Source organism: Leptopilina heterotoma, unplaced genomic scaffold (assembly GCF_015476425.1).
Source record: "Leptopilina heterotoma isolate Lh14 unplaced genomic scaffold, ASM1547642v1 Lhet_10, whole genome shotgun sequence".
Lineage (NCBI taxonomy): Eukaryota > Metazoa > Arthropoda > Insecta > Hymenoptera > Figitidae > Leptopilina > Leptopilina heterotoma.
The window spans coordinates 328,270-352,834 of NW_025110813.1; the positions used below are offsets into that span (position 1 = coordinate 328,270).

The 24,565-nt window shown below is 23.4% G+C and overlaps 3 protein-coding genes across 3 annotated transcripts; 2 read left to right on the forward strand and 1 right to left on the reverse strand.

Moving 5' to 3' along the window:
• Positions 1-5,915: 5,915 nt before the first annotated feature.
• Positions 5,916-11,947, forward strand: LOC122498292 (polymerase delta-interacting protein 2). Its single transcript, XM_043605978.1, has 6 exons — positions 5,916-6,108; positions 6,393-6,548; positions 6,677-6,776; positions 8,058-8,399; positions 9,339-9,544; positions 11,637-11,947. Exons 1-6 carry the CDS (start codon positions 6,011-6,013, stop codon positions 11,746-11,748), a joined length of 1,014 nt encoding a protein of 337 aa, XP_043461913.1. The 5' UTR covers positions 5,916-6,010; the 3' UTR covers positions 11,749-11,947.
• A 531-nt stretch (positions 11,948-12,478) lies between these two features.
• Positions 12,479-21,023, forward strand: LOC122498282 (bleomycin hydrolase). Its single transcript, XM_043605968.1, has 4 exons — positions 12,479-12,635; positions 14,226-14,539; positions 17,213-18,043; positions 20,091-21,023. The coding sequence occupies exons 1-4, from the start codon at positions 12,488-12,490 to the stop codon at positions 20,304-20,306; spliced, it is 1,509 nt and encodes a 502-aa protein (XP_043461903.1). The 5' UTR covers positions 12,479-12,487; the 3' UTR covers positions 20,307-21,023.
• LOC122498301 (uncharacterized protein F58A4.6) lies at positions 20,340-23,340 on the reverse strand. Its single transcript, XM_043605984.1, has 5 exons — positions 23,089-23,340; positions 22,446-22,810; positions 22,215-22,329; positions 21,173-21,453; positions 20,340-20,472 (listed from the first exon to the last, which is right to left on the reverse strand). The coding sequence occupies exons 2-4, from the start codon at positions 22,805-22,807 to the stop codon at positions 21,190-21,192; spliced, it is 741 nt and encodes a 246-aa protein (XP_043461919.1). The 5' UTR covers positions 22,808-22,810; positions 23,089-23,340; the 3' UTR covers positions 20,340-20,472; positions 21,173-21,189.
• Between the last annotated feature and the right edge of the window lie 1,225 nt (positions 23,341-24,565).

A 24,565-nucleotide genomic window follows, 5' to 3' on the forward strand; every position in this document is an offset into this window, starting at 1 on the left:
TCTTTCAGTTTCCACATAGCATAGCCATGTAGGGAACACACGACGTTCTCTCTGCGGCCTGTACGCCCACTTGCAAACTTGGAGCAGGTATCGTCGCGTATAACGAGTAAGAAAGTCACTCTTTGCTGTCCTCCTCATCCCCCCCCCACACACACATAAGGCCCCCACGACCACCACCCCACCCCATCTAAGGCGAGCCGCCACAACCGGATGATACGTCAAACCGACGCCCGCTTTCCGGTCTCTCTTATTCTTAACGCAATCGACCACCATCGCTGATAAAATTTGGCGATCATTACATCTTACTTTTTTCAATCAAAGAAATTCATTATTTTTTTTTTTTTATCAATTTACCTGTATGGATTAAAATTTTTTAGTTCAATCTATATTTTCGGATTTTATTCAGGGTTGCTACGAGAATTCAGCATTTCAAAATTCCCTGACTTTTCCAGGTTTTCCAGACAATTTTTTTTTAAATTCCCTAACCAAATTAGTTAGTTGTTGTTTGCTTTTTTTGTTTCCTAACATTTTTAATATTTTTTCTTTTTAAATATTTTCAATTTTAAAATTAATGTATTGAACATCATTGAATTCTTGCAAAGAATTTTATCAAAAAATTTGAGAATCATTCAATTCCTTCGAAGAATTTTATTATTTATAAAAATAATTTAATTCTTGCGAAGAATTTTATTAAAATTTTAATAATTCTAATTAAATTCTTTGAAGAATTTGTTTTAATTTTTTTTTAAAAATGAAATTTCTTTAATAATTTTAATTGATAATTTTCAAAATAATTGAATTTCATCAACAATTTATTTTAAATTTCTAAAATAATCGTGTTTCGTAATAATTGAAATTAAACATTTAATAATTGAATTTTATTAAAATTTCTAGAAAATTATTGGTTATGTCAATTTTTTTAATAATTATAATTAATAATCATACTGTAAACATTTATTAAAATTTTTGCTGGAAAATTAAACTCTTTTAAACAATTTTATTTGAGTTTTTGTAAAGTATTAAATTCTTTTGAAGTATTTCTTTAACTATGTTTTTGAAAATGTAGTTTTTTGAATTAATTTTTAAGTAAAAATTTTTAAAATAATTCATTTAAACAAAGAATTTTTTTCAATTTTTTAAAATAATCGTTACTATTCATAAAAAATAATTTAATTCTTGCGATGAATTTTACTAGGGTCAATTCCCAGTAAAAAAAAACTAATTCAAATGAATTGAAACGAATTAACATTTTTGGTAGGCTCCAATTCGTATTTGTCACAAAGCGGGATTCACTCAAGCTCTTTGTATATTCAATTGAATTTAATTCAATATGTACCAATTTGTCCAAACGAATTCGCATTCGAAAGAAATGGCCAAGGAATGCATTGAATTCGTGCTAACGAATTGAAAAAAATTAAAGGCTCAAAACTTGTCCAGTGAATTGGTACGGATAGAAGGTTCGGAAGTTCAATACAGTTTCACGAATTCAGGAAAATTGCATCATGGCTCCAATTCGTATTTGTCACAAAGCGGGATTCACGAAATCTCTTTGTGAATTCTTTTTAATTCATTTCAATTAGTTTTCGTTTACTGGGTTGGGGTAAATGTAAACGGAATATGTATCTTTCACCAAAAACATTAGTTTTTTTTGTTTGTTTTGTTTTTTTTGCTAGTGTTCCCTAGAAAAATTTTATGTGGTACAAAAAATTATTGATGCACCTGAATCGCCTAAAACTGACTGTTTACATTTACCCCGAGATTTTGAAATTTTCCTAAAATTCGGGGTAAATGTAAACACCACTGTAGTTAAGCGAGGTTTAAGAAACAAGTTATTTCAAGTATACTACTGTTTTAAGGGATGAAAAAACTGAAAAAAAATTCTTCGTAGATGTGTAGTAAATCAACCAGTTGACTGATAATTTATCATATAAAATAAACAATTAACCATTACAAAATTAGTAATGTAAAAACTTGAATAACTCGAATAAATTTTAATAGATTTTCATTCAACTTGGTAAAAAGAAGTTTTTAAGGTTGCTCAATAAGAATCTGAAATCGAATTTTTAAATTTCAAAATGGTGGATCCAATATGGCGGATGAACCTAAAAATAATGTTTTTAAAAATTGATCAAATTTGCTTGAATCTGGCAACTAGGGGGTTTTTGAGGTCGCTGAATACGAATTTCAAGTCAAATTTTAAATTTTCAAAATGTCGGATGAACCTAAAAATATTTTTAAAAATTGATCAATGTGTTATGAAAATGAAAAAAAAAAAAATTTCAAAACAAAAAAAAAAAAAAAAAATTATAAAAAAAAAAATAATTCCATGTTGAGTTTCATGTTAAGAAAAAAAAATTATTTATTTTTTTTTTATTTTTTTTTTTTGTGTCTTTTTGATACTTTCTCAAATTTTCAAAAAAAAATTTTTTTTATCAAATTTTTTTTTTCAAAGAGGACCTAATTTCCTTTCCTATGTAATTTTACATTGCCAAATTAATTAAATTGTGAAATAGAAGCAAATTTATTCAATTATTTTCTTTTAAAATGTAGTTCAAGTTCTGTTTACATTTACCCCGAGTTTTCGAATTCTCGGGGTAAATGTAAACACTTAATTATTTATTAACTAAATTGACGAAAATCAAATATCAAAGTCAATTTTTGTTAGGGCATTAATAAGGAAGAATTACATATTTTTGTTTGATTTTTTAATTTATTTTTATGCAAATGCGAGACAAAATACTGAAACACTAAAATTTTGATTTTCAATCTTTTTTGCATTAAAAAATAACTTACACTATGGCATTGCCAATTGTCAAAATAAAATATTGGCAATACTTAGAACATCTTGTAGGTGAGCTGAGGTAAAAATATTGACTTCGTACTTATTTTTAAATTTGTAAATTTAGCTGAAACATCTACTGTTTACATTTACCCCTTGTTTACATTTACCCCAAATGACCCTATATACTTATAAAAATAATTGAAATGTTTCGAAGAATTTATTAAAATATTAGAGAATAATTGAATTTTTTTGAAAAATTTTATAACTAATTAAGAAAAAAATTGTGTTGTTTCCAAGGATTTATTGAAATTTCAGAAAATAATTGAATTATTTCGAAAAATATTCTTAAAAATTAAAAACAATTAATTCTCTCGTGAAATTTTATTACAATTGTATTGAAAATAACTGAATTTTTGAACCAATTTAAATCTAACTTGAAAAATTAGTTAATGGAATTTTTTTAAATTAGAAGTGAGAATAAAAATTAAAAATTGAAATTTTCGCGATTCAGATACGTCAAATTAATTTTTGAAAAAAATATTTTATAAAATTCCCTGACAGAAAAATTAAATTTTGTTTATCCTAGATTTTCAGACAAAATTTTGATTTTTTTCCTGACCCTATAGAGAATATTCTGATTCACTTTAAAAATTATTAAATACTCAAAAAAATGTTCCACTACATTCATTTACGAATTTCTTTAATTGTAAAATTATTCCAAAACATCAATAACTTCTCTTTTAAATAAATATTTAATTATTATTATTGTTCCATAGGAACTAAAATTCTTCAAAACATTCAAATTCAAACCTTTAATTATTATTTTCTAGAATTTTTAACTAAATTTCTTCTTTAAATCAATTATTTTTAATAATTTTTGAAAAAGTACTTTGAAAATTTTCAAATCTATTTGTTTACAATTCAATTTTACAAAATTTCGATTATTCGGAAACAATTAATAATATTAGAAAATAAAAACTTCAAATAATTTTAAAAAAATTTCAATTAAATTTTTTTAAACAAATTAATTCTTTAGAATTGTTAGTTAAAAGTATGAAAAATTCAGACTTTCAAAGATTCTAAATTAAAACCTTTTCAAAATTTAATTATGTACCTACCTCTAAAAAATTCACGCTATAATGCTTTCTTTATTCCATTGTTATTTAAAATTTTAACTGAAATTCATTTTTAAATCAATTTTTATCAGAACATTCTATACGAGAATTCAATTATTTAAATACAAAAATAAATAATTTTTTGATTTGAACAACAAATTTTTAAATAATTAAATTCTTTGAACGAATTTTAATAAATTTTTTTAAAATAATTAGTTTTCGAAGCAATTTGATTAAAACTGTATTAAAATAATTAAAATTCTGCGATGAGTTTTATTAATTATGAAAATAATTGAATTATTAAAAAAAACTTTATTAAATTTTTTTTAATAATTGAATTTCTGATAAGAATTTAATTATTTTTGAAAATAATTAAATTTTTTAGAAGAAATTTATAAACATTTTTTAAATAATTATTAATTGAATTCCTGTAAAAATTTTATTATTAATGAAAATAACTAAATCTCTGCGTAGTATTTTATTAAAATCTAAAAAAAATTTTTTTTTTAAATAATTGAATTCTTTTGGAAAATTTTATTATAATGCCTAGGTATTAAAAATCATTGAAATTTTGTCAAGAATGATATTAATATATTTTTGAAAATAATAGATTTTTTGCGAAGAATTTTATTACTTTTGAAAATAATTGAATTTCTGAAATCAATTGTAACTTCTCTAAAATTCAATTTTTTAAGTATTTTTAAGGGCATTTGAACCTTGATGACGTCACACATGCTTTGCACAATCTGTAACGTCATCAAGGTTCAAATGCCCTTAACTAAAAATCATAAGAAATAAAATTTTCCTCAAGAATTCATTTTTTTCATAAATTATAAAATTTTATGCGGTAATTCAATTATTTTCAATACAATTTGAATAAAATTTCTCGACAGAATTTCATTATTTTTAAAAATTGTAATACAATTTTTCTAAAGAATTAAATTATTTTCAAAAGTTTTGACAAAATGTTTTATGAGAATTCAAATATTTTCATAAATATAATAAATTTCTTCGCTTGAATTAAATTAATTTCAGAACAATTTTTATTAAAGTTTTCGAAAGAATTTAATTATTTTCAAGTTTCAATAAAATTTTGCCAAGAATTCAATTATTTCCAAAAATTTTAAATAAAATTCAACAATCAAATTCTTAATTACACAACTATTAACGAACTTTATAATTAAAAAAAAAGGAAAGAAATTCTTCGTAAAATTCAATTATTTTAAAAATTTTCAATTAAAATTAATTCAAAAACTACATTAGTTTTAATATTTTAAAGATATTTCTTGAATAAATTTAATTATTTTATATCCAATTTATATCAAATTATTTTTATAAATTGTACTTCGCAAGAATTAAATTAGTTTCTTAAATAATAATATTCTTCGAAGAAATTTAATTATTTTTAAAAATTTGAATACAATTTTTTTAAAGAATTTACTTATTTTCAAAAATTTTGACAAAATTGTTTAGAAGAATTTAATTAATTTCAGTACAATTTTAATTAAATTCTTTGAGAGAGTTTAAATATTTTCAAAATATTTGAACAAAATTCTTCTAAGCAATTCAATTCTTGTAGTTTTTTTGATTGATTGATTAAGATTTATTAATTGGTATCTATTATTAATAATTAATAATAATAATTAATTTAACAATTATTATTATGAAGAGTAGAGATGATTCTATCACTCAGTCGTATTTATTTATCGTTAATTTTCATTATTTATTAATTATTATTATGATTAATAATATTGTTACTATTATTAATATTATCATTCTTTAATAAATCAAAATTAGTCGACTTATATTTCACATCGTTAATAATACCGGGATTCCCCTTGAAAAACAAAATTAATATTTTTAATTAAAAATTTTAAAGGTTGTGTATTAATTTTACGAGAATAGCACTTTTAAATTTAAATTTTTCGCGCTCCAACTGAATTACCAACATAAAAATGAATTCGATACTTCGATATTTACATTTCGAGAGTGACGTAGTGTGATAACTACGTTCGCACTGTAGCAAAAAAATACTGTACCATGTGATGTAGCTCGTAATAAACATTAGGCTTTTTTACTCTAAAAAAAAACGTTACTATTTTGGAACAAAAATATGCAACTTGTACGTGGGTTTCTTGGTAGAAAAATTCGCAGTTCTCTTCTCGAAGTGTCAAAGCAAATTTTCTATGCACAAAATGCAACTTATGTCAGGTAAATAATACGTATTACATAAATGCCGAAAATATAACCTTAATCACACACCCTTGCGGTTTGACAACTAAATCCAAAAAATGTATTTTCACCTTAAAATCACTTCATTCAATCAATACACGTTCGAAATAATTTTATTTATCAAAATTATTTCCTTGCTTCTGAGTTTCAATCAATTGTTTACTCTATGGGTGACAAAAAATGCGTAGTTTGCATTCCTTGACGCGTGTTCGAGAACAAAGAGAGAGAGAAGAGAGAGACTGATTTTTCTTTTTTAAATTCAGACTGACAGAAGTTGGTAAATTGGAGACACCAAAACTACAAGGAAAATATGAAACAGGGCAGCTGATTTTACACAGAGTTTTTGGATATCGAGGTGTTATTCTTTTTCCATGGTTGGCGAGAGTTTATGACAGAGATATACCAAGCAGAAAAGAAGGGTATTTATAACGACTCTCTTTTAATAATTAATGAAATGAATAAAATCTTAATGAAGTAGAATTAACAAAATTCACATGTACTGTAATAAATTTCTAGTCTCCTTGGCTAACTGATCAAATTTGTTTAGAAACGAGGGAGGAAATTTCAACAGTGTTGGCAAAGAAGTGAAAGGGAGAACACACACGTTTTATCAAGTTTTGATAGATCAACGTGATTGTCCACACATTGTAAGTAGAATCGCGTTATCTTTTTACTCTTTCAAGATAGATAAATATATTAGAATTTCTTTACTCTGTCTTTAAATCTAAATTAGTAAAAAGGCGTCTACTTTTTCATTACAAACTGTTTTACAGCTCAAAAGTTTGACAATTAATTTGTAAATAGAGTGATTAGTGTTTAATTAATTTCCTTGGAATTTTGACAATAATATGATTTTCACAGGACGGTAAAGTATTTTTGTGTTTGAATAATTGAGAAAATTTAAATTATTTTGAATAATTTAAATAAAATTCTACACAAGAATTTAATTATTTCTATAAATAATCAATTTCTTCGCAGATTTCAATTATTTTTAAAAATTTTAATAAAATTCTTCCAATCAATTTAATTATTTTCAAAAATTATAAAAACATTTTTGACAAGAATTCAATTATTTTCATAAATAATAAAATTCTTCGCAGGATTTCAATTGTTTTTAAAAATTTTAATAAAATTCTTCGCAAGAATTTAATTATATTTAAAAATTCTTGATGCAATAATTCAATTATTTTTAAAACTATAAAATAGTTTTTAAATATTTCTTGCAATGTTTTGAATTTTGAAATTAATTAAATTCTACTTTAATTTTTTAAAGATTACTCAAAGAATAACAATAAGTAATTCATTTTTTTAAAAATAATTAACTTTCAAAAGGTTTTACATTGAAAGTGTTTTGAAATTTTTTATTCCTGGTGGACTTTTGAAAAAATTGCCGTTGTAATGTTTGTAGAAATAATTAAATTTTAAAGATAATTGAATTCCCGCAAATAATTTTAAAAATTGAAACTATTAAAAGTTTTGTTAAATTTCATTGAAATAAATTTTATATTTGAAAAAATTTAATTTAATTTCTTTTAAAAATTGCTTTGTAATATAATCGTATTTTTGAAGATTATAGTTCGAAAAACTATATTTTTTACAAAATAGTAGATTTTCTTTAAATTTCAAAAAGAAAGCTTTTGTAATTAACAATGGTCTTTAAAATTATGCTAGTTTCTACAAATTCTTAGTAATTTTGCACTAAAAATTTAAATAAATAATTTAGAACTACTAAATAAAATAAGAATTAAGTACAATTCGAATAGATTTTTTAATTGTAAGAATTAGTTTTCTACTAATTTGAATTACTGAACGACTTTTTACTAATTGAAATTTAATTTTGTCCATAGGGAAATTTTTTACATTTATTAAAATATTTTTTGTAAATTTGCATTCATCTGAGATATTTTTCTTTATTTTTGTCTCAATAGCGGGCACAGACGGAAGCGGTGACATTTTTGGGTAATCAAGAAGGTAGTCGTAGTTTATATGCAATACCAGGTTTAGATTACGTTGCCCATGAAGATATCTTGCCTTACACAACAAATGAAAAACCAGCACTTCAACACGAATTAATAGACAAATTTTTGGTTTACGATCCCAATAAGGATCCGCCATTTCTTGCTCAAGACACATTGAGAGCTTGGCAGAAGAAAAATCATCCCTGGCTCGAATTATCAGACGTACACAAAGAGACAACGGAAAATATTCGTGTTACTGTAATTCCTTTTTATATGGGCTGCAGAGAGAGTCAAACCACCTCCGTTTATTGGGCTAGTAGAATTTTACATCCCTTGACTTTAATTCTCAATTTTAATATTATAAATCAGAATTATTAATTTTTAATTAACTATTCCTAAAAAATTGATGCTATAAATTAGTTTAAATTTAGTTACTTTAAAGTTAAGATAAAAATAAATTGCTGATTGAGTAAATTAAATGTTAATTCAAACTAATTTATAACATTTAATTTATTTAGCCATCAGTTTATTTTTATCTTAACTTTTAATAATAGTATTGAATATATTATAAATAATATTAAATATATATGTGGACGTCCGAATGAAAAGGGACCACTTTGTCACTATTGGACTTATCTATATGGGCGAATTCCTGACAAAATTTGGAAAATTTTGAGTGGTCTTACAACCTTTTTGGTGAAAAATTCGATGAGTTACAGAATTTGAAAGTTTGGAGTATCAAATACGTAATTTCGGGAAAAACGAAATCAAAGATTGTAATATGAATATCTTTAGTTCTTCTGGGAAGTTATTCAGATAAGAGTTGTTTTAAGTTTAATACACCCTTAAGATTGAAAATCAATAGGTTTCGAATTTTTTTCCCCCTTCGTTTTGAAACAATGAAAAAATAACGGATTTCCGACAAAGTGGTCCCTTTTCATTTTCTTTGCTAACAACGAAATAAAATACTTAGAGTGTCAATAAATTGATGAAAACTGCATGAATCGACGTGTTAGACCCTGTAGATTAAGAAAAAAGGATAAAAAAAATTTCGATATTTTTCTTCAAAATTAGTAAATTGCGAATATTTCGGAATCTAGAACCGATAAAGTGGTCCCTTTTCATGCGGACGTCCACATATATTCTATAATATACTTTACTTATTTTCACGTTTTTTGTAATTAACAATTATTTTACTATTATTTGTAATTATTCAGTATTTATTAACTAAAAAAAATTCTAATTCCACAGTGGCGTTACTGTATTCGGCTTGAAAATCTTGGAGATTTGAGTGTTCAACTGAGAGAAAGACACTGGAGGATATTCAGTTTATCGGGAACATTGGAAACAGTTCGAGGACGAGGCGTAGTGGGTCAGGAACCTGTACTCTCTAAAACTCTACCTGCTTTTCAATACAGTAGTCACGTTAGTTTGCAAGCACCTAGTGGTCACATGTGGTATGAACATTTTTTTAACAAAATATCCCTTCTATTTTTTCACCACTGCAGATAGAACTCAGTGTTTAATACTTAAGAACTTCAAATTGGTTTTTTTTTTGTAAATTTTGTTATTTTATATTTTTTCTGTTAATTATTGATATTTGTTTGATCTTTTTCGATAATCTGCAATTTCTCTAAAATTTAAATCATTACTTTTTTAAAATGCCACTTTTGTTTTGAAATTCTATAAATTTTATTACTTACGTCCGAAGCAAATTTCAGTTAAAATTATTAAAATTTACTTCGGAATTGATAAAATTTTCGTTAAAAATAATAAAATTTATTATTAAAAGTTGTTATTTCCTGAATACAGTACCGGCCAAAATTGTCAGTCCACACATTTTTGAAGGAATGAAAAAAATTTTTTAACATAAAATGTATAAAAACTCAAATTTTTTTGGTTTATATTTTGAAAGACGATAAAATTTTGAAAAGAATAAGACCTCACAGAAGTCATTTGGCAAATATTTTTTCAAGATATTCTTAAAAAATCGTCATTTTCAATGTTTTACAAAAATTTAAATAACTTCTAAAATAATGAACGCTTTTTAATAATCTTAGGCTTATTTTAAAGGTCATTTTCTACAGAATAAGAATTACTTATAGGCATTAACCTGTAATTTTTTTCTTGGAATAAGCATGACGTCAAAGTTGGACAAAAAAATTAGAAAAATTTGAAATAAATTTTTTGTACTAAAAACTATTCTAGAACATATATAAAACATGATATGGTGTAGATTCTTCAAGAAAATTTAATAAAAAAATATGTTTGAATTTCAAAAATTATTTTTCTTTTAATAATATTGTTTCAAATTTTTTGAATTTTTTTGTCCAACTTTGACGGCATGCTTATTCCAAGTAAAAAATTACAGGTAAATGCCTATAAGTAATTCTTATTCCGTAGAAAATGACCTTTAAAATAAGCCTAAGATTATTAAAAAGCGTTCATTATTTTAGAAGTTATTCAAATTTTTGTGAAACATTGAAAATGACGATTTTTAAGAATATCTTCTACAAATTTTGGCCAAATGACTTCTGTAAGGTCTTATTCTCTTCAAAATTTGATCGTCTTTTAAAATATAAACCAAAAAAAAATTTAGTTTTCATGAATTTTATGTTAACAAATTTTTTTCATTCCTTTAAAAATGGGTGGACTGACAATTTCGGACGGTACTGTAACTTCTACTATTTCCGAAGAAAATATCTTTATAAAAGTCAAAAAATTTTCCTTTCAAGTAGTAAAATTTACTCTGTAAATAATAATTTTTAATAACAAATTCTATTACGTTGGAAAAAAATTTTTTTTAATTTTATACATAAATTAACTATGGAGAAAGTAAAATTTGCTATTAAAAATCGTTATTTCCAGAATAAATTTTATTATATCGGAAGTACATTAAGTTAATAAAATATACTTTCAATTTAGTAAAATTTATTTCTAGAAATAATACAAATTGACAGAAATTCTAAACATTTGAGGTTTTACTTTGTAAATAATATAAGTTATTTTATTTTTGTTTCTTTGAACCAAAAAAATTTTAAGTTTAAAATCTCTGAGAAAATAATATAAAAAGATTTTCAAGTTACAGAAAACTGAAACTCTTTCTAAAGTTTACAAAAAGTAGAAATTTTTATCCATCTAAAACTTTTCTAACTTAAAAATAAATTGACAATTTTTGTAAGTTTTTCTTTTAAAAAAGGGGGATAAGGCTATTATTATTATTTTAGGTGTTTCGGGGGATTTTACTAATTCATAGGGTTAAAAAGGGGGAAAAAAGGAAAGAAGCGAGATCAGATAAATAGATAGGTAAATAAAACTGTGACACCCGTTAAAATTCAGAAATAAATTCAACTTTATAAATTAGAGAATAAAAAAAACAATAAATGCAGTAAAAAAGTATCTAAGAAAAAGACAGAAATTTCTATTACTAAAAACAATAAAAATAAATCACCTTAAAATAGAAATCTTGTAAAATAAATTTACTAGAAGAAAAGTATTTCTCAAATGTAAAAAAAAGAGATTGATAAGTTAATATAAATTTTGTTTCAGGGGAACTTTCAGAATGGAACGAGAAGATGGATATGCATTCGACTGTAGAATTCCACCTTTTTCATTAGAATCGAAAATGGATGAAACATCCAATGCAAATACAAATACGTGAAAATATTTTCAATATCTGTTTTTACAAAAAAGAAAAAAAAACCTGAAAAACAGATTTTCAAAAAAGTGATATTTGAACTTCTCCCAGAAATAAATATAATTACAAGCTTTCGTAATTTACTTTGTACATAATTTATTTTTTAGATTTTAAGTAAACTCGGTCATGTACCATTGTGAATAGAAAAAAAATAAAATATTCTGTAATATTCATTCTATACAAAAAAATTGTTGTATATTTTCTTTCATATCCAAAGGCAAAATGAATTTTGTAACATAAGAAAAATTTCCATCATGGTAAAATTGTTTTTTAAATATTGTCTCGTGCACTAATCTTTGAAATTGAAAAGATTTCTTTTTACCCAAAATTATTCTTTGTTTACAAAATTAGAAATAAATAATTTTAATTTGAAAAATTATATAACGTAGGTATTAGAAAATAATAGCGTGAATCTCACACATGAAGTCAGTGTCGATTTGAAGCATTGTCGGTTTGGGTCGGTTTTAAAGTAGATTTTAGATTGCTTGTTTTTTTCTTCTTTTTTTTCACATTTTTTTCGGTAAATGTAAATGAGCTATTCAAAATTAGAAGAAAAAGAAATCCCTGGGAGGTACTTAAAAAAAGAGCGAAATTAAACGAAAAAAAATAAAAGAACGTTAAAAAAAATATTTAAACTAAAAATTTTTTTTCACGGTGTATTTCTGCAGTCATAAAATTTTCAGAGCATTATATTATTCTCCTGATGTTAATGCAACACATGCGCAGTTGTGTTCAGGTCATTCGTTGGAGTCATCTCAGTCATCTGGAGCACGGCTTTCACTTGGGTTTTGGAGTCGTTCACATACGCTCACTTCACCACCATTTTCCTCGATTTAACAAAATGAGTTGCAGTGAGTACAAAAAAAGCATTATTTATTTTCTTTCACTTGCATTCATCATTCTTATTTCTTTTTTTGTCACAAAACATAGAAAAAATAATAATTGGAATTTTTTTTTCATCTTTCGCCAATAATATTATCAAGTCAATAGTATTTTTTTCTTTGTTTTATCAGTTTTTGACATAACGCCCATAATTATTTACTGAGAAAAATAAGACAGTTTTACTCAAATCTTCACTCTTTTTGTGTCTGAATAATAATTTATTTAATTGAATAATTTTGTTATAAAAAAAATAGGATTAAAATTGTTAAATTTTGACATTTGAAAAAAATATTTTCTTAAAAGATTCAGTGCTTTGTTTTTTTTTATTGTAAAACTGATAAAAGTTGAAAATTGATTCAAAAATATTATTTGTATTTGGTTAAAAAAAAGAAATTGTACAACTGAAGTGTTATTGTGGAATTCTTCCGTGGGATTTAAAAAAATGCATTTTTTTTTATTTTTTCTCCTGAAGTGTATAAATCTATTACTTGTCTTTTTTCAAACATAATTTAAATCCAGTAAATTGATAAGGCATGTAGTGTTAATACTTCTATAAATAACTACATTTATACCCAAGATTTCATTTGTGATTGCATTCTTTAAAAAAAACTTCTCTGGTGTTCAAATATCACTCATATTTTATTTTCAAAACAAAAGAATCAAATTTCTTCTATTGTCAATATTAAAATTAAATAAATACATTTTAATATTTAACTTTAAATTTTTATTCTTTTTATATTACTTAATTTTTGTATTTCAATAGAATTAATAATATTTATATTTTAATATTATATTATATTACTTAACAATTTTTAATTAATTTACTTCAATATTAAAATGTATTTATGTTAATATTTCACTTAAAATTTTTATTATTTTCATAAAATTTAATGTTTATGACTTATTTTCGAAAATATTGAAATATTTTCTATTTCAAAGGAATTTTTTTTTAAATATTTGGAGTTTTCACAGTATTATTAATGTACTTCAATAATAATGTGTTAATTATTTTAATAATTGCAATTTTTATTTCGTTACTATTTTGCTTTTTTTAAAGTTAAAAACACCATTGTAAAAAATATATTTTAACTTTAAATCAATAGTCACAAAATTTTCGGTCGACTCTGATAATTTTCTACATTTCCAAAAAGGAAAACGAAGAAAGGGATATTTAAAAATTTTGTATTTTGAGAATTTTGAATTCTTTTTTTTTTGGGAAAAAAGTATTTTACAAAAGAAGAAATAATCTAACCGAAAAATATTCGTTTTTCGCTTATTGACTTGTCACAGTAACCGGATTATCCCTAAAGGAGTCCGATGGATGTTTGTGAAAAGATTCAGGTATCCAAAGGTCTCATGTAATTCAAGACCTTTTGGAATTTAGAATTTGAACTGAAAACTCCACAGTGAAAAAAGATTGGAGGAGAAAAATATTTTCAACAAATCTAATCTAATCTAAAAAATAAAAGTCCATTTTTTCTGAAAAAAAAACAAATTTCCATTTATCATTTTTTTTTTTGTTTTGTAAATGAATTTTAATGTTTTTTCTTTTTTTTTAGGCGGCGCTCTATCGGAAGACTATTTGCAGAAACTTTATAAAGAGTTTTACAATGATCCAAGAAATATTGCCGCGCAGAATGTCTGCACAAAAGTAAATCCATCTGAGGCTTGCATATCGAGGCAAGTCGTTCAAAATAGTAATCATGTGTTCACCTATAAAATTGATCCCGAAGGGAAGCCAATTACTGAGCAAAAAAGTTCTGGACGTTGTTGGCTATTTGCATTTTTAAATGTTGTGAGATCGCCGTTTATGAAGAAATACAGTTTGGAGGAATTTGAATTCAGCCAATCCTATCTTTTCTTCTGGGATAAGGTTTGAATATTATTTCTCTTTTTTAGTTCTAATACAATACAATGAAAATTTTAACAATTTAGAATTTAAACTTGCAACAATTCGCACGCGGCTAACTTCTTACTTTATTTTTTTAAATAAAATAAGCAATTTTAAAAATAATAGAATTTAAAAATATTTAATTCTAATTCTTTTCATTTTTATTAAAAATACTGGAAAAAATTGAATTTTCCGAATTCATAAGAAAATTCTCAATTTTGATGTCTTTTTTGTTTGATTCATAAACAATGAAATTACTACGAATTCTAATATAAAACCTTCAAATTTTTCTATGCCTGACAATAGTTTCTTTTTAAATAACTTAATTCTTGAAGAACTTAATATCATAAAATTATTACTTAAATAAATTATTTAATGAATAATTTTACTTAAATATTTCAAAATTAATTGAATTTTAAAAGAGTTGCATTTACAATATTCGTAAATAAATGGACTAATTTTATAAATAATAAAATTATTTGTAAATATTTAATTATTTTCATAAATAATAAAAATTTCCCAGAATTATTTACGAATTTTTTTATAAATTTTTTCGCAATAATTTAACTATTTTAAAAAATAATAAAAAATTTTACAATTATTCATAAATAATAAAACTCATCTAAAAATTTGACATTTTTAATACAGTTTTAATCGAATTTCTCGAAAAATGTAATTATTCTTAAAAATGCTATTAAAATTTGACGAAAGATTTCAATTAATTTAAAAAACTCTGAAATAATTTATTTATTAGAAGTTAATAATTATATTCAATACATTTTTAATTAAATTTCTTAAAAGATTTTAATTCTTAACAAAAGTTTTAATGAAATTCTTCGTAACAATTCAATCATTTTTAAAAAAAGTTTTTCAAAATTTTTCGTCAATTAAATTATTTTCAATATCTACTATTTCAATAATATTTTCCAAAAAAAATCAGTTATTTAAAAAAAAAGTTAAAAAAATTCTACTCAAATATTTAATTATTTTCATAAATAATAAAAATTTCAAAGGGATTCATTTATAATGGAATATTATATAATTTTAGTTAACATTTTAGATTATAATTTAATATTAAAAGCATTATAGTGTAAATTTTTGGAAATAATTGAATTTGAATACTTTTAACTGACAATATTTTCTATTTCTTAATCATAATTTTTTAACAATTTTTCTAATTTTTTTTAAAAATAACAAGGACAAAAATTTGCATAATTTAGATCAGTCAAACGTAAATTGTTAGAAAAATTATTATTATTATGTTCAAAATTAAAAAAAAATCTCATTAAAATCTCTAATTATCTTTATAAATAATCAAATTCTTCTTCAAAATTCAATTATTTTCATAAATATAATAAAACTCATCAGAGAATTTAAATTTGGGAAACATTCAATTATTCGATAAACTATTTATTTTTGTTTTTAAATAATTGAATTCTCGTAGAATTTTGTAATAAAAATTTATTTAAAAATTAATTTGTTAAAATTTTAGATAATTGAATATTCAATTATTTTCAAAAGTAATAAAATTCTTCGCAAAAATTTAATTATGTTCAAGATTTTTTAAAAATTCTCGTCGAAATTTCAATTATCTTTATAAATAATTAAATTCTTCTCTAAAATTCAATTATTTTCAAAAATTTTAATAAAATTCCTTTCAAAATTTCAATTATTTTCAAAAATTTTACTTTAATTCAATGATTTTCAATATCTACCATTTTACTGAAATTTTCCAAAAGAATTCAATTAATTAAAAAAATTTTATGCAAACATTTAATAATTTTCATAAATAATAAAAATTTTACAAGAATTCAATTATTTACAAATTTATTATTTTCTTCGCAATTTAATTCAAATATTTTCATAAATAATCAAATGTTTACAGGGATTCAATTATTTTCATAAATAATAAAAATCATTAAAAAATTATAATTAGAATTTCAATTATCTTTAATACAATTTCAATCAAATTTCTCAAAAATATAATTATTTTTAAAAATTTTATTAAAAATCGTCTAAAGAATTCAATTATTAAAAAATTTATTGATAACATTCTTGATAAGAATTGAATTTTAAGAAGCATTGAATTATTCAATAAATTATTTACTTTTGTATTTAAATAATTGAATTATTGTAGAATTTTCTAATAAGAATTTATTTAAAAACGAATTTTAGTTAAAATTTTAGATAATAATTGAATATGAAAATAATTTTGAAGAAGTTACAGTAACAATATTCTTATAATATGAAATAATTATTTTATCTCTCGATCATCTTTAATAAGTATTATAAAAAATGAAGAAATTGATCACTCCAAGTCGAAGACTCGGAGTAATCTATCGGAGATATCTTTATGTTTTACAACAAATATTTTTTAAGTTAATCTCAAAAAGGTTTGAATTTGAAATTTTTGAAAATCTTAATTCCAATGGAAAAATAATAATAATTAAATATTTATTTAAAATAGAAGTTATTAATGTTTTTGAATAATTTTGCAATTAAAAAAATTCGTAAATAAATGTAACAGAACATTTTTTCAGAATAATATTTTGCTTTATTTTCTAAAAATAAAATAATTAATATAGTTAATAATTAATAATTTTCTAAAATGACTATAGTAACTAATTTTTTTTTGCTTTGAATGAATTTTCGCAGATCGAGCGTTGCAACTATTTTCTGCAAAACGTTGTCGAAACTGCAAAACGTGGCGAGGAAGTTGGCGGAAGATTAGTGTCATTTTTATTGAACAACGATTTATTGATCGATGGCGGTCAATGGCACATGATAGTGAACATAGTCAAAAAGTACGGTGTCGTACCAAAGTCATGTTTCCCAGAATCGACAACAAGTGAAGCGAGTGCACGTCTCAATGGAATGTTAAAGACAAAACTTCGTGAATTTGCAAAAGTATTGCGAACATTAATGGAAAATAAGGCATCAGACAAGGAGGTGCAAGAAAAAATTCGCGAGCAAATGGCAATTATTTATAAATTAGTTGGCATTTGCCTTGGAATTCCATCGGAAACAATAACATGGGACTATTATACAACCTCAAAGGTGTTCAATAGTACTGGACCAATAACGCCACTTGAATTTTATGAGAAATATGTGAAACCATGTTTTGATGTTGACGAGAAGGTTTGCCTTGTTACTGACCCAAGACCATCAAATCCATTTGAAAAACTTTATACATTGGATTGTTTGGGTAATGTTTGGGGAGGCGGTCGCGTTTTATATAATAATCAAACTCCCGAATTGCTTATTAAATTATGTGTTGATAGTATAAAGAACAATGAGCCCGTTTGGTTTGGATGTGAAGTTTCCAAGCGTTATGCCTCAAAACAGGGACTCAACGATTTAAAGGCTCATAATTACGAGGCACTTCTTGGAACCGATTTGCAAATAACACTTTCGAAAGCTGATAGACTGCTTTATGGGGATTCGATGATGACTCATGCCATGGTCTTTACCGGAGCAAGCGTAGACGTAAGTTTCTAAATGTTTTTATTGTTATTTCTCCTTTTCTCTCTTTCTCCACCCTCTTTGTAAAAAATCGATTATAGAATTTATTTTCAGGTAGGTCGGTTGTATTTGGTTACTCTTCGTTGAATATTTTCTTTTTACTTTTTTACTTTCTTTTACTTTTCGTACTTTTTTTTTATTTTTTGCACTTTTTTCACTTTCTTTTTAATTCGTTTATTTTTAATTTCTACAAATTTAATATTATCAACAGATTTATTTAGTTAATAATTTAAATAACGAAAAATCAAAATCCAGAGTTGCCACAAGAATTTAATTTTGTTTTTCCCTGATTTCCAGGAAAAATTTTGACTTTTTCCCTGATCCTAAAATTCTGAATTAAGATTTTCAGAAATTTCAAATTTAAGCCTTTATGAAATTCAACAATTTATAAAAATATTATTATAAAACATGAAGAAATCGACGAGAATTTATAAAAAAAAAATTTGAACATAATTGAATATTCAATTATCTGAAATTTTAACAAATTAATTTTTAAATCAATTTTTATTAAAAAAATTCTCCGAGAATTCAATTAGTTAAAAACAAAAAAAAAAATAATTTATTGAATAAATAAATGTTTCTTAAAATTAAATTCTCTTAAAGAATTTTATGAACAAATTTTTGAATAATTAAATTCTTTTGAGAAATTTAAATACCATTTTAAAAAAAATTACATTTTTCGAGGAACTTGATTAAAATTGTATTAAAAATGATTGAAATTCTGCGTTGAGTTTTATTATTTATGAAAAATAAAATTTATTTATTTTTAGAAATTCAATTCAGATTTCCTTAAAAGAGTTTTATTATTTATGAAAATAATTGAATTATTGTGAATAAATTTATAAAAAATTTGTAAATAATTGAATTCCTGCGAAATTTTTATTAATAATGAAAATAATTAAATGTTTGCGTAGAATTTTATTAAAATTTTTGAAAATAATTGAATTTTGGAGAAGAATTTGATTACTTTTGAAGATAATTGAAATTTTTACGAAAATTTAAAAAAAAATTTGTGAACATAATTGAATTTCTGCAACTATTTGTAACTTCTCAAAAATTCAATTTTTCTGTGTTTTTAATAAAAATTCTTTTTAAGTTTCATCTATTTCTGAAAATTGTAAAAGCAACTCTTTTAAAATTCAATTCATTTTGAAAAATATTTTTATAAAATTATTCATTAAATAATTTCAATATACATTTTCTAATGATTCTCTATTTCTTTTAATGATTCTTCTTATGAAAATTTCTGAAATGGCACAATTTTCTATTGAAATAAATATATTTATTATTATTATTATTAATTGTTATAATATAGTTAATATAATAACAGGCCTCGGATCGTCTTTAAGACGTAAAAAATTTGTTTTTTAGCCGATTAAAAGTACAAAAAATCGTCCAAAATTCAAAATCAAATGAAATCTTCAAAACATTCTTAAAAGTTTCTCACATTTTTCTTCAAAAACATGATTATTTTTAAATAATTGTAATAAAATTCTCCAAAATATAAAATTTTTTTGAATAAAATTTGACGATATTTAGCATTGCTTTACAATTTTTAAATTAATTTCTTTAAAAAAATCAATTATCTTCAAAGAATTTTAATCCAAATAATAGTTTACTTTAATGATTTATTGTTTACTGAAAAAAACTTGAAACGTCAGTAGAGATAAAGACAGAATAAATTCCAAAAACCACAAACCACATGGCAATATTATCATCAAAGTGTTGAGCAGGAGGTTAATAATATTATGAATGATTCTTATTTTTCACCAAGAAAGTGAAAACCACGAATTTGTAATTTCATTAAAATTTATTTTTGAAGTTGTGGCATTTTTTTGAAACTATTTGTAGAATCGGTAAAAGAAAATTATAGAAACAGTAAAATTTTGTTTACAAATATTCTCATAAATTTATTTATTTATTTAATTCTTAAATTAGAATTTGTTTTTTTTCTTCTCTTTATAAATTTATGAAGAGAGTATTAATGGAAAAATGAATTTCTCTTTTTCAGAAGGAAGAAAAACCAACGAAATTCCGCATTGAAAATTCCTGGGGTAAAGATTACGGCGAAAAGGGCTATCAACTTTGTACAATTGACTGGTTTAAAGAATTTGTTTTTGAAGTTGTTGTAGATAAAAAATTCGTACCTGAAAATGTTCTCGAAGTTTTCAAACAGGAACCCATTGTATTGCCAGCATGGGATCCAATGGGAACTCTCGCTCAGTAAAAGAATGTAACAAGTATTTCGAACGCCATGTTGATTTAAATAAGACAGACACATTTTTTTAGAAAAAAATATCAAGCTATCATCCGTCTATTCAAAACAAAACGAACAAATTACATTTTTCGTAATTTGACCCCACAAACACACGCTCACTGTTTTTTATATAATTCTGAAACAAAAATATAAAAATCAATTTTGATATTAATTCTTTTCTATATAAACATTTATATAGCTTGCAAAAAAAATCAATTAATCATAATCCTTTAATTATTAATTCCAATATTCCGTTCATATCGACTCGAACAATTTTTACCATTAAGAATATTATATACAAGAAATTTTTTATTAAATACTTGTAAGCAAATAAACATAAACTCAAAGAGATATCAATTACAAAAAAAAAAAAATCGTGCCATCATAATGCATGAAACTTGATTAATTTTATCATTAAATGATCATTATTTTAATGGTCGTGACACAATAATCGCGATTCATTCATTAATGTTAATTAATAATTATCGTAATTAACTTCATAGTGTTAATTAAAATTAATTAACATTAAAGATTGATTGTCAATTAAATCACTCATTATTAATCATTAATGATAATTGCATTTATTTGGATGACTATAGACGATAACCAAGTAAAGGAAAATCCATTGCCATGAATAGTGTACTTTTATGAAAAATCTTTGATTATAATAAAAGAATTTTCTTTAAACTTGATGTTTTATTTTTTTAGAACCAAAAAGAAATTTTATTTTTCAAGTTTTCAATAATCGAATTATAAGGAAAAAAAACTTATTTTTTGGTTTATAAATGTATACAAATAGAGAAATATGTTCAAATGTTTTTTTTTTAATTGGCTACCTAGAAAGTTTTTATAGTTAATAAGATTTTAATTGTTTCCTCCTGTCGTGGTAGTATTTTAATTTTGCCCACACTCCTTTACACATATTTTGCAGACGAACATCTTTTTCATTGACGGCAAATCGAAAGATGTCTCTTAACATTTGTTTTGGTAGCTTAAGATTTCCTCTTTGAATTAAACTCAAAGCTGCGTATAATTTGCATCGAGCAACCAAAATTGGATCGCCTAAACGATAAGCCAACTTAAATTGTTTTAATGATATTTTTCCAGCTACTTCCGCCTGTATGAAGAAGAAAATCGATAGAAATCTTAATTTTTCTTTATTTCGTATCGGAATTTCTTATCAAGATAGAAATAATAGACGTAGGGCTCGAACTAGGTCCGTAAATTTGCTTCAAGTCCGTAAAAGACAGTTTTTTTTTAAAAAAAAAAAGGTCCGAAAAGTCCGTAATTTGATTGAAAAAGGATGAAAAGTTCGTAAATTGTACAATATAATATGGAGAATTTTAGAAACATTACAAATGATTGCAGAAATTCAATTATTTTCAAAAAAATAAAATTCTTCGCAGAAATTCAATTATTTAAAAAAAATTTAATAAAATTCTTCGCAAATATTTGATTTTCTTAAATAATAAAAATTTCACAGGAATATTTCACAATTATTTACAAATTTTTTATAAATTTCTTCGCAAAAATTCAATTATGTTCAAATTTTTTTTTAAATTTTCGTCGAAATTTCAATTATCTTTAAAAATCATTAAATTCTTCTCTGAAATCGATTACTCCGAGTCGAAGACTCGGAGTGATCTATATCTTCATGTTTTATAGTTATGAGAAAATTTAATTTATAGTTCTAAGTAAAATGTTCTCTTATTTGACTCGGACTGGTTTTATTTTTGTCAGTAATTAGTCCGTAAAGTCCTTATTTTTAAATACTTTTACTAGTTCGAGCCATAAGCGTAAATATTGACTTTAAGATCAAAGTCGAGGTACGCTTCGCAAAAAACGAAATAAATTATTTTAGAAAAAATTATATCTTACGCAATGAGGAATTTCCTCTCCTAAGGCAGAAAAAGCTCCTCCTAAAGTCGATAACCAAGACATTGCGTGTTCAATTTCGCATTTTTCTGCCGCCATTTGAGTTATTCTTTCATTCCTACAAATTAAGAAATTAAAAATAAGTTAAATAATTAAATTTCAATAAATTAGAAAATAAATTTCGAATAAATATAAAAAATATTTTAGAAAATTAAATACTAAAATCATACTCACCAAGCATAATCTATAAAATGTTTCTTTGGATTTCTCAATTTCATTAAGACAATCCCATTTTCTTGCGAGAATGTATTTCTCATAAGGAATAATTGTAAGATTTTAAGCGCAGATTTTCTAAAAATATCGGACCTCCGCAAATTTGAAACATAAGCGGACACTAAATATGAACTAAGACCCTTTTGATTCATAGGAATTGAAAATACTTTTTTTTGTTTCGTTAAACTATCATCACAGAAGTAGCTTTCGCTTTTGGTAATTTCATCAATCTTCTTGTTTGAAATTACACAGTGTGTCATTACAATAAGATCGTCATAAACGGAATTCTTATTATAAATAATTAATCGTATTTGACAATCCATTTCCTATAGAGAAAAAAAGTTTCACAGTTTTTAGAAATTTTGTGCAAAAAAAGTTATTTTGAAAATAGTAATTTGAAGCATTTTAATTTTATCTAAAAAAAAATTTCTAACTTTAAAGGCAAAGTTAACCTTGTTAACTGTAATAATTTTCATTTTGCAACAACAGAATGTCCCTGTCTAATATTTATCTCTATTATTAATAAAAGTAATCTAATGTACAAATTTTCTACTTATAATTCATTCTCTTAATTTTCTTTATTCTTAAAATTGCGAATACTTACGAATTTATTTATTGTACTTTTGAAGGTTAGAAACACGAGTTTTTAATTTGCATACTTCTTCCAACACTTTCCAGAACAATAATACATGTTCGATAGCAAAAAAATCGCTTAATGTTAATTATTTCATTCACTTTTTATTCTATTTATGGAATATCATTAACTTAATGCTGTACTTCTATTAATTAAAGAAATTAAATGAACTGATGAACAAGAACAAACAATGCAACTTTCATTTTGAGCGTTAGTTCCAAGAACTGTCCGCCATTTTAAAGTAGATGGCGCACATCTCTAAAGAGTCCATCCCATTGGCTACTTCAAGTTTGCGCGGGAATAGAATTAAGGTGCATTTCCACAGTAGTCGCACGCTCATTGACTGTTTATTCGCGCGCAAATTTTGAAATAGCCAATAAGAAAATTCATTGTGACAAAGAACGAGAAATTTAAAAAAAATTAAATATAAAAATCTCTGATAATAACAATTATTTACAACGGAATTATGGAGAATAATTTTATTTACTTAATTTACAAATTTTAGAAATAATTCCCAATTATTTCTTTTTTGAATTTAATAAATATGACATCTAATCAATAAGTAATGGGGATTTTTATTTATAATAATTACTTTTTAAGTAAATAAATACTTTCTACTATCGCAAGTTAAAACGGATGAAATCTTTAATATTTTTACTTTGTTATTTTATTTTTAATTCTACTTTATAATTCCTCTTATATATTATTGTCAAATTAAAAAACTGAATTTCTAATTTTATATTCTTTTTTTTTAATTTTATTTATTTATTTTTTAAAAGTATTTATAAAAATTCAAAGTAAAGCAATTGAAATTAAAATTTTAACTTAACTAATTTTTAAATTTAATTCAAATAACCATCAATTTAATTTCATAAATAATTTCCAGGTTAAAGATTAATTTAAATTAAATTAAAAAACTAAGTTAAAATTTTAATTTAATTTAATCTTAAATTTTCTTAAATAATATTTATTTTATAAATTCTTGTCACAGTTTATAATTTAAACTATGCGTTTAAAATTTTACACAATTAGTGAAAAAAAGACTTAATACGATTTTAGTACCTTTTGGAAACATCTGCATCATTTATTATAAACAAATTATTGAAACATTGTACATCATTAATAAATGTGCATAAATATTATACATAATGTTAATATTATCAAGATAATTTAAATTTTTCAAAAAAAAAAAAATAAAATAATGTCAAAAAGAAAAAATTCCAGTTGTTTTTCGAAAAAATTTCATTTTTCCAATTTGGTAAAAAGATAAAAAAATAAAAATTATTTTTTTAAATTAAATTCTACTTTACAAAAATAATTTTCGTTTTTTCATCTTTTTACTTTTCACAGTTCTCTGTTCTCTTGACATTAATTTTCTTTCTTTTTTTTTTTTTTTGAAAAAATTCAAATTACAAGGAGAAAATTCTTGCCCTTCACCGAGTAAGGG